At 52.2% G+C, this 10961-nt stretch overlaps 1 protein-coding gene across 1 annotated transcript in view; it reads left to right on the forward strand.

Annotated features, from left to right (window-relative positions):
* Positions 1-5699, forward strand: part of PTPRU (protein tyrosine phosphatase receptor type U) — an 86880-nt gene extending 81181 nt beyond the window's left edge. The window contains 2 exon segments of the mRNA XM_064172375.1: positions 534-669; positions 5267-5699. Coding sequence (XP_064028445.1) covers positions 534-669; positions 5267-5329 — 199 coding nt within the window. The 3' untranslated portion in view covers positions 5330-5699.
* Positions 5700-10961: the final 5262 nt, after the last annotated feature.

Raw genomic sequence — 10961 nt, forward strand, 5'->3', positions numbered from 1 at the left:
CATTATAAACCACTGCCTTCAGGTTCTCTCTTCCTCTCCCCACCCCCTTTGCTGACAGAGATCAGATGTGGTGGTGTGGGATGGTTTCAGGCCAGAGTAGGGGAATGTACCCAGAGACATGGGGTGGTTCTTTCAGCCAAGCAGCACCCAACAGATCATCAGCCCTGGGTCACCCTGCAGATGGCAAGAGGATGGTAGAGGGACACAGTGGCTTCCTCAAGGTCACATGAGAAATCAGTCCATGGCAGGGCTGGAAACTGAGCCCAGGTATCCAAGATCCAGCCCCAGTGATCCAAAAAGCTGTTTTTAATGCTCTGTTGTGGCTCTTGTGAGGACCAGAGGGCAGGATCCTAGCTTCTGCCACCGCATAGATCTGGTTCAGGTCCCTTAGTCTAGGAGGACTTTAGGGTCTGAACCCTTCTTCTAGGACATATCCTGGAATGCATGGGTGGGTGGAGGAAGGGAGAGTTGCAGCAGGGAGATGCTCTGAATGTCATCTTCTCACCATCACCCTGTGTGTGTTCTCCCACCAGGAACGGAGGTGGCCGGAGTGGCACCTTCTGTGCCTCCACGATGATCCTGGAGATGATCAAGTGTCACAACATGGCAGATGTCTTCTACGCTGCCAAGACCCTGCGCAACTACAAGCCAAATATGGTAGAGACCTTGGTAAGCACCAAACACTGTCAGTGCTGGGCCTTGACCATGCCTCTGGAGGGGAGGAGAGGAGCTGGGGGATGCTGACCTCCCAAAACACCTCCTTCCCCATCCTAAATCCTGCATAGTGTGAGGAGCTCAGAGGACTGGAGCACCTCTGCCATGAAGACAGGCTGGGAGAGTTGGGGTTCTTCAACATGGAGAAGGCTCTGGGGAGACTTCAGAGCAGCCTTCCAGGATTTGAAGGGGGCTGCAGGAGAGCTGGAGAGGGGCTTCTGATGAAGGTATGGAGTGACAGAACAAGGGATGACAGCTTCAAACTGGAAGAAACTGGATTCAGATGAAGCATTAGGATGAAATTGGTCCCCATGGGAGTGCTGAAGCACTGGAACAGGTTGCCCAGATTAGTCCTGGAGGCTCCAAGCCTGGAAGTGTTCAAAGCCAGGTTGGCTTGGACCTTAAGCAGCCTGGTCTAGTAGGAGGTGTCCATGCCCATGGGAGGGGGTTGGAACTGGATGATCTTTAAGGTCCCTTCCAACCCAAACCAGTCTGTGATTAGCACTGTGGGCATCTTGGTGCAGAGCTTGTCTTGGTGAGTGTGCCAGCACCATGCTGTGGGCTGGGCTGGACAGGGAGTTACTCTTGAGAGTAGTCTCTGTTGAAGCTTGCCTTGATCTCAGTGTGCTGATGTGCCCTTGGTGTTGGCTTGTTGGGAAACCTGCCCAGAAGCACTGAGGCAGTTTGGCTTTCACTCATGGGATGCTGAGAGCAGCTCCAAGGTGCAGTAAGGAGCCTCAAAGGAGGAAACAAATTCCTGTTAGGAAAAGGGAACTGGGTCTTAGAATCATAGAATCATAGAATGGTTTAGGTTGGAAGGGACCTCAAGGATCATCCAGTTCCAACCCCATGCCATAGGCAGGGACACCTCCCACTAGCACAGGTTGCTCAAGGCCTCATCCAACCTGGTCCTGAACACCTCCAGGGAGGTTATGGAGCACTGAAGCACAGAATGTGATCTTTGATCCCATTGGGTGCTTCTGTGCTGCACAACCTCCCTGGGCAACCTGTGCCAGTGTCTCACTACCCTCACTGCAAAGAACCCTTTCCTAACATCCAGTTTTAATCTCCCCTCTGCCAGTTTAAACCCATTTCTCCTCATTCTGTCATTACAAGACCTTGTCAATAGTCCCTCCCCAGCCTTCCTGTAGCCCACTTCAGACACTGGAATGCCACTCTAAGGTCTCCTGGAAGCCTTCTCCTCTCCAGCCTGCAGAGCCCCAACTCTTGTAGCCTGTGCTCAGAGCAGAGCTGCTGCAGCCCTCTGAGCATTTTTGTGGCCTCCTCTGGACTGGCTCCAGCAGTTCCATGTCACAGGATCACAGGATATTAGGGGTTGGAAGGAACCCAAGGAGCTCATCCAGTCCACCCCCCCTGCCCCTCTGTCCTTCTTCTGTTGAGGGCTCCAGAACCTGCACACAGGACTCCAGGTGGAGTCTTGAGTGAAATTCAATGGGGAGCAAGCTGCTGAGGGTAGTGATGGAGCCACATGTCATGATGAGAATGCTGGAGGTGGCAGTGGACCAGGGTGAGCAGCTTGTGCCCTATCAGGTCCTTGATGAGAGGGCAGGGCATGGAGCAGGTGTGTCCCTGTCCCTGTGGTGGAGTCATCCAGGTTTTCCTCCTAACATTTTAAAAGCAATCATCCAGAAAATGTTTACCCTGTTTAGATGATAAAATCCCTAAGTTGTAAAATGAAATGGTTTTGTGGAGGAGATGTGATTTGCATTAGGAATTAAAAGTGGAGGAGAAGGTGAGGGAGGGGAGAGAGGGGGGCAGGGGGAGGGATGCAGATAATGGAAAGCTGATGTGACAAGCATGAAGCCACTGAACCCATTGGGCTACATTGCAAAGGTATTAAAAAAAGGAAATGAGGCAACATTTCCCATCAGGACACGAGCATCCTCCAGCCTCAAATGAACCTGAACCATCTATTCTGGGAATCCCAATCTCCTGGAGTCACTGGGAGGTCGGATCCTGGCAGAGAGCAGCCAGCTCATAGCCCTTCCCCGCTGCCCGAGAGCCTTCCCCCTCTGCTGGCCTGGGGGGGTTGGTTTTTTATGTGATGATAGATGGCAACGATCTCTTTTCTTAATCCAGAAAGCATTTTGTGCTTTTAATCTAAGCTCTCACAGCTTCCTCACTTTGAAGCCCTTCTCCCTCGCTGCCTTTTCCCACCTGTGGTCCCCGAGCAGCCGCCCACCCGCGCCGGGGATAACAGGATTTGCCTGCCGGTGCTCAAGCTGCAATCCTGTGCTTGCTGCTCAGGGTTTGGGGAGGTGGTGTCGCCCCTCAGGATGTTCTCACCGTGTCCCAGAGCTCACAGCAGCATCACAAACCTGATCTGAGGAGTTTTTTCCCCCCTCAAACTCTGATTGGGGTTGCATTTCGGATGCTCGAAGGAGCAGCATCTCCTGGCAATGGGCACTTCCCTCTGCAGCCTTCCTTTGGGTCCCCTTCAGGTGGTCTCCCAGTACCTGAAGGGGGCCCATGAGAAGGCTGGAGAGGGACTGTTCCCAAGGGCCTGTAGCAGAAGGACAGGGGCAAAGGGTTTAAACTAGAGCAGGGTAGATTTAAGTTGGACATTGGGAAGAAGCTCTTCACCATGAGGGTGGTGGAACACTGGAACAGATTGCCCAGGAGGTGGTGGAGGTCCCACCTCTGGAGACAGCCAAGGTCAGGCTTGGTGGAGCTGTGAGCAGTCTGATTTAGTTGAGGATGTCCCTGCTGACTGCAGGGGGGTAGGCAAGATGACCTTTAAGGGTCTCTTCCAAGCTGATGCATTCTATGGTTCCAAGATCTGAGCTCCCCTGGTTTTGCTGTGCTGTAGGATGGAAGAGCCCAAGGACAGGTCAGGTAGAGGGTGAGGAGGATGAAGGAGGCTGCCTTCACAAACCCAGCTGCAGTGGCTTTAGCTATAAAACCAGCAGCCAGTCCTGCCTGGGCTTTGCCTCCATGCAGCTGGAGGGGAGCAGAGGGTGGGAAGATGCTGGCACTGTCTGTAGCTCTCAGGAAAGGGAAAGGATGGGGGAGCCCAGCCCAGCTGTGGGCTCAGGGAGGAGCTTTCCTGCTCACACCCCTTGGCTGTGGCCCAACCATCGCAGGCAGCTCAGGCTCTGCCCTCAGCACCAAAACACTCCTTTGTTTGGCATTTCCTTTGGAAAATGTGGATGTTGGGAAGTGGAAAGCTCCTGAGACCTCTTCACACCTCTCTTCCCATGCAAAGCAAACAGCCAGGCCACAATCTGTGCCAGGGGTGAAAAATGGCACTTTGTTATCTGCAGCAAGAGGATTTGAGCTGAGGAATGTTCTGGCAGCTGGGGCAGGGTGCTCTGGACAGCAGATGCAGCGAGGCCAAGGGCACTCTCCTGAGCACATTGCCTGTTTGCAGCCTCCACTGAACTCAACAATAAAGAAGCTCCTTGACTTCAGGGCTGGGCTTTTAGTTCAGACACTTCTGACCCCACAGCTCATCATTCCCACGGCTCTGCCTCCGTCTGATGCTTGATTAATAGAATCACAGCATCACAGAGACATGCAGGCTGGCAAAGCCCCTCAGGAGCACCAAGCCCAACCTAGAACCCTACTCAACATGGTTCACCTTAAACCATATCCCTAAGCACCACATCCAAACCACTCTTAAGCACGAATTGGGTTGGGAAGAACCTTGAAGATCATCCAGTTCCAAGCCCCCTGCCATGGCCAGGGACACCTTCCACCAGCCCAGGTAGCTCAAGGACTCATCCAACCTGGCCCTGAACATCTCCATGAAAGGGGCATCTACAACCTGCCTGAGCAACCTATGCCAGTCCCTCCCCACCCTCACTGTAAGGAATTTCTTCCTCATCCCTAGTCTCAATCTCCTCTCTTCCAGCTTCAATTCATCATCCTTCATCCTGGCACTCGCAGCCCTTGTCAAAAGTCCCTCCCCAACTTTCCTGGAGCCCCTTCAGGTACTGGAAGGCTGCTCTGAGGTCTCCCTTGGAGCCTTCTCTTCTCCAGGCTGAGCAGCCCCAGCTCCCCCAGCCTGTCCCTACAGAGGAGGTGCCTCAGTCCCTCTGATCACCTTTGTGGCCCACTCTGGACCTGCTCCAACAGACAGATGCCAATCACTGCAGGGCTGTGGGAAGATTCCACGAGTGAGGCTCTTCAGAGGAGCCCCACACTGGTGCTGCCTGGTTTGTACCCTGGTGTAGTGAATCACCTGTATGGTGAGGGGTGGCACTGTGCTGGTCCTTCCCTGGGGGCAGCAGGAGGTGCCATGTGCCTGCAGAGTGCAGAAGGTTCGGTGTGTGCAGCGCCTTTGGATCCAGGTGAAGGGCTCATTCCCCTCCACAGCAATGGGGGTCGTGTGCCAAAAGCAGAGTTTCCCTGGGCTGTTGCTTCAGCAGGAGTGTCAGGGAGGACAGGAGAGGGACAGAGTCCCCAGCAAGAGGTGCCATATCCACAGAACCCTTCCAGGGCTTCTCCCGAGGGCTGTCAAAGCCTGGTTTGCCTTGAGAAGGGAAGCAGAACACCCGGGCTCCTAACACCCTCTCTCTTCTCCCAACAGGAGCAGTATCACTTCTGCTATGACATAGCACTGGAATATCTGGAGTCCCTGGAGACCAGATAGCACCTTGCCAGGAGCAGGGCAGCAAGGGCCCGCGCAGGGGTGGTGCCAGCCGCGCTTCGCACTCGGACGTTGTGGTAGTGCCGAAGGTGAGGAGGGAAACAGCAAAGGACCCGACAGCAAAACCCACCAGTTGAAGGAAAACAGAAGGATGTGGGGGTGTGTTGGCTGCTCCCCATCTTCATCCTCTGCTCTCCAGCTCTCCTTCCCGCCCCCAGCCTGTCCAAGACGCCACGACTCGTCCCGTCCCTGCCTCGCTTTGAGTCACGGCTGTGGGGTTGGTGTGCGCAGGATGAGACCCCCACGGCGCTGCCTGGGCATCTCTGAAGCAGCTGGAGAGGAAGCCAGGGAGAGGAAGAGGAGGAGGAGGAGGAGGAGGAGAAGGAGGAGGAGGAGGAGGAGGAGGAGGAGGAGAAGGAGGAGGAGGAGGAGGAGGGCAGAAGGAGCTGAGGCCGTTTCCCAGCTGGGGAGGATGGCTATTGGGAGAAGAGATGTTGCTTTTTGTACGTGGAATTAAAGCTGCTCTTCGAGGAGCCCAGATGGCTGCTGACAAGTTTTGTCCTTGGTGAGGTCATTCTGAGCTGGAGCAAGACCCTGAGAGGAGTTCTTCAGTTTCTGCCTGTCCACACCAGGAGTCTGAGCTTTGTTTTTTTGAGTTCTGTAAGTTCTTTGTGGACCCAGCCCCGGACAGAGCGAGGGTGAGGGATAGGAGGTGGAGCTGGGGCTCAGTGGCTGCCTGGGCTCACTCTGTGGCACAGGGGACACTGGGCACACGATGTCCCTCTGCAGGGAATCACCCAGGCTCCCCCCTGGTGCCTTTGCAAAGCATTCAAGCAATGGTTTCCCTCCATCTCCACATCACCTTCTCCATCTCCAATTAATTCCTTCTGGGCTGACCCAAAGTCACCATCCCACAGGTTTGGTTTTAACCCTTCCCTTGTGAATCACTCAAGACACTTTTGGTGCCCTAAGCCAAAGTCCTCCAAGTTCAGGTCCAGCCTGTATGTCTCCTGGATGCTGTCCCCAGACAGTTGCCCACAGGTGCTGCTTGGCTTTTGCTGGGGTGGGTGAATAGGCATGGTTGGGTTTGATGATGGTGTTGGCATGGGGTTGGTTGTTGCAGTGCTTCAGGGCAGGGAGGTCCCCATGCATATAGGGTCAATGATTGAACAGACCTGATGCTTTTTGGCTTCACCCTGCTGCAGGTAGGTGTGAGATGTCACTTTCCTGATGCTGTGCTAGTGCCAGGGGGTTCTGCTCACAGCCTGGCTGCAGTCAGGCTATGGCCAGGGGTTTCTCTCCTTGCACGTGGCCTCAAGAAGATGCAACCTGAGGGATGCACCTCTGGGGTCTGTCTCAAACTGGGCGGAGGTTGCTTCTGTCTCGAGGGCCAGGCAGAACCCTTCACAGTCATTTCTAAGAGGGAGTAGAGCAGAACAGATGAGAAAGTGTCCTCCACATGCTGCAGGTTGCATGTGGGCACCCTCAGCCTTCATCCCACCACCACCACACTTCATGTCCCATCCTTCATGCCCCTGCAATCTTCCATGCTCCCCCATCCTTCTGTGCCATCTGCCCAGGGCAGGGGAAGCTTCCCTGGACACTGGGGATCCCTCCCCCTGGGATCCCATCCATACCATGGCTGAAAGCTTTGGAAGACACCATTTGACTGGACCAAACTGCAGCACAAAGGCTACAGGGCCCACACAGCTGCTCCCTGAGTGAGCAAACCCAGGAGATGTTTCAAGGGTGGAGCAGAGCAGCAAGATCAATCTGTGCCCTCTGCCCACCCTCAGAGGAGGTCGCACTTGCTGCCTTGCTCACACCTGGGGGTGGGAATCTAGGAGCATCAGGAGGTTTTGTCCAGGAGCTTGGCTTTCCCATCTGCTCACTTGATTAATTCACATGGCCTGACAATAACTTATTCCAAGGGCTATAGAACACCATTCCTCTTCCCCCCATCCCTGCTGTCTGACCATGCTGTGTGGCCATGCTGTCTCCTGACCAAGAAGGCTTTTTACCCCACCAAAGCCTGCAGAGTGGTCCAGTTACAGCAGTAACTGGTACTGGCACTGCAGGCCCTGACTTGGAATAAATTAATGTCCATGTCCCAGTCCCCATCTCTCTGTGGATGTGTCCTTGGTGTCCTAGCGTGCTGCAGGGAAGGTGCTGTGTGGTGGGTGCAGGGAGAGGTCCCAGGGTCCTGCAGGGAAGGTGCTGTGTGGTGGGTGCAGAGAGGTCCCAGGGTCCTGCAGGGAAGGTGCTGTGTGGTGGGTGCAGAGAGGTCCCAGGGTCCTGCAGGGAAGGTGCTGTGTGATGGGTGCAGAGAGGTCCCAGGGTCCTGCAGGGAAGGTGCTGTGTGATGGGTGCAGAGAGGTCCCAGGGTCCTGCAGACAGCTGCTTTGTGTTGGGTGCAGAGAGGTCCCAGGGTCCTGCAGGCAGCTGCTTTGTAGTGGGTGCAGAGAGGTCCCAGGGTCCTGCAGTTAGATGCATTGTGATGAGTGCAGAGAGGTCCCAGGGTCCTGCAGTTAGATGCATTGTGATGGGTGCAGAGAGGTCCCAGGGTCCTGCAGTTAGATGCATTGTGATGGGTGCAGAGAGGTCCCAGGGTCCTGCAGTTAGATGCATTGTGGTGGGTGCAGAGAGGTCCCAGGGTGCAGAAATTGTTTGGTTTTGTATGAAAATGGCTGAGTTGAGCCTTTGAAATTCCCGAGGGATGGGATGAGGCTGACACTGGAGCTTGAAGGGATGCTGCTGCTTCATCCCAGACATACCAGGAGCCTGGACCACCTGCATCCTTCCTTGGTCCAGAGAGAAGGAGCATCCCACAGCAAAGTGTTGGCAGAAAGAGTTCAAAACCTGACAAGTAAACCCCCCATTTAGTCCTGAAGAGACAGCAGAGCCAGGAGGAGCTGTATATATGTTTTAAAAGCAAGATTATTTTTGGGTTTGATACCTCCTTGCTGGATGTCTCTGGGTTTGATTTATTTGGTTTTTATTTTTGGGGGTGGGAGGCATCTCTTGGGAAGGGGAAACTTTGGAATCAAAGTGCTGGAAAACCCCAAGCCATTTCCAACAGAGATGCTCATCTGATGCTGAGGTGAGGCCATTCTGTACATAGAAAAGATATATATAGAACTATGTAGAGAAACTATAAATCCTGTTCTTCAGATGGATGATGTTTATTGGTATTACAGGTTGGAGTGGTGCTTTATTTTTCTCCTTAATAAGAAAAAAAGAACAACAAAAAATAAAATAAAAAAGGAAAGAAATTTTAGAAAAGAAAAGAAAAAAAAGGAAAGGAAAGGAAAGGAAAGGAAAGGAAAGGAAAGGAAAGGAAAGGAAAGGAAAGGAAAGGAAAGGAAAGGAAAGGAAAGGAAAGGAAAGGAAAGGAAAGGAAAGGAAAGGAAAGGAAAGGAAAAGAGAAAAGAAAAGAAAAGAAAAGAAAAGAAAAGAAAAGAAAAGAAAATAAAAGAAAAGAAAAGAAAAGAAAACAAAAGAAAATAAAAGAAAATAAAATAAAAGAAAAGAAAAGAAAATAAAGAAAAGAAAGAAAAGAAAAGAAGAGGAAAAAAAAGAAAAGAAAAGAAGAGGAAAAAGAAAAGTAAAGAAAAGAAAAAAGAAAAGAAGAGGAAAAAAAAGAAAAGAAAATAAGAGGAAAAAGAAAAGAAAAGAAAAGATAAAAGAAAAGAAAAGAAAAGAAAAGGAAAGGAAAGAAAAGGAAAGAAAACAAAAGAAAGAGGAAAGGAAGGGAAAGGAAAGGAAAGGAAAGGAAAGGAAAGGAAAGGAAAGGAAAGGAAAGGAAAGGAAAGGAAAGGAAAGGAAAGGAAAGGAAAGGAAAGGAAAGGAAAGGGAAAGGAAAAATAAAATAAAATCTATAACCCAAGGGGGGGTAAAAAAAAAACCCAAAACCAACTCAAGTTGGAACAGTTTTGTCTATATGCAGAAAAAAAATGCAATCCCCAAACCTGACCCACCCCCAAAACTGACAGCATCCACCCAAGAGCTTGCTGCTTGAAGGGTTGGTGCTAGGAGCTGGGTTGGGTAGGAGCTGTCCCTTGCTCATGGCAGGAGGATGGGATCTAGATGATCTTCAGGGTCCCTTCTGACCCCAAACCATCTGGGATGCTTTTAGTCCACCTTGGAGGAGGTTGGGATGTAGATGATCTTTAAGGCCCCTTCTGACTCCAAACGATTCTGGGATCCTTTTAATCCACCTTGGAGGAGGTTGGGATCTAGATGATCTTTAGGGTCCCAACCCCAAACCATTCTGGGATGCTTTTAGTCCACCTTGGAGGAGGTTGGGATGTAGATGATCTTTAGGGTCCCTTTCTGACCTCAAACCATTCTGGGATGCTTTTAGTCCACCTTGGAGAAGGTTGGGATGTAGATGATCTTTAGGGTCCCTTCTGACCCCAAACCATTCTGGGATCATCTTAGTCCACCTTGGAGGGAGGTTGGGATTTAGATCATCTTTAGGGTCCCTTTCTGACCTCAAACCATTCTGGGATGCTTTTAGTCCACCTTGGAGGAGATTGGTGTGGTGGGACCAGGGGAAGGCAGGAGGGAGGGGTGGTGGAGGAGGGGCAGGGCCCGTGTGGATTGTATCACTCACACCCAGCTGTTGTGAACTGGCTTTTTTTTTAACTCTAATTATTCTTACTCTTTGGGGCTTTCTTTCCTTTGAAGAAAATCAGTTGCATAAATAAATGTTCCAAATTCGTGATGGCCTCTGCATTTCTTTTGCTGCTGCTGACCCAGGAGCTGGGGTGAGGGAGCCCTGATGGAGGCACCCAGCAGGCAGCTCCAAAGAGAAGACCTGCAATGTCAGCTATGTCTTGGTTCTCAAGGGAGTACATTTGCAAGGACAACTTCCAGGACTGGAAAACTATGGCACAGAGGAGCCATATTCAGCCAGCACCAGGCAGAGGAGCCTGGCTTGCCTGGCACAGCTTCTCCTCCTAGCAGCATAGAGGGATCTTGGCCCAGGAGCTGCATCAGGAGGTTTGACAAGCAGCACCAGGGGAGACTTTTACAGATGGTTCCCTTGTACTCAGCTGTGGTGAGGCCATTCCTTCAATCCTGGGTTCAGTTTTGAGGCTCTCGCTCCAAGAAGGATGTCAAGGTGCTGGAGCAGGTCCAGAGAAGAGCAACGAAGCTGGGAAAGGGTTTGGAGAACAGGGGAAGGTAGGTGAAGAAGGGGGTGGTAAGTGATCTAGAGCACAGGTCTTGTGAGGAACAGCTGAGGGAGCTGGGGGGGTGCAGCCTGCAGCAGAGGAGGCTCAGGGCAGAGCTCATTGCTGGCTACAGCTACTTGAAGGGAGGCTGTAGCCAGGTGGGGTTGGGCTCTGCTGCCAGACAAGCAGCAACAGAACAAGGGGACACAGCCTCAAGCTGTGCCAGGGCAGGTTCAGGCTGGATGTTAGGAGGAAATTGTTGGCAGAGAGTGATTGGCACTGGAATGGGCTGCCCAGGGAGGTGGTGGAGTCTGTGTGGCTGGAGGTGTTGCAGCCAAGCCTGGCTGGGGCACTTAGTGCCATGGTCTGGTTGCTTGTTTAGGGCTGGGTGCTAGGTTGGGCTGGCTGAGCTTGGAGCTCTCTTCCAACCTGCTTGATTCTATGATTCTATGATTCTG

The sequence above is a fragment of the Pogoniulus pusillus genome, chromosome 37 (assembly GCF_015220805.1).
Source record: "Pogoniulus pusillus isolate bPogPus1 chromosome 37, bPogPus1.pri, whole genome shotgun sequence".
NCBI classification, from domain to species: Eukaryota; Metazoa; Chordata; class Aves; order Piciformes; family Lybiidae; genus Pogoniulus; species Pogoniulus pusillus.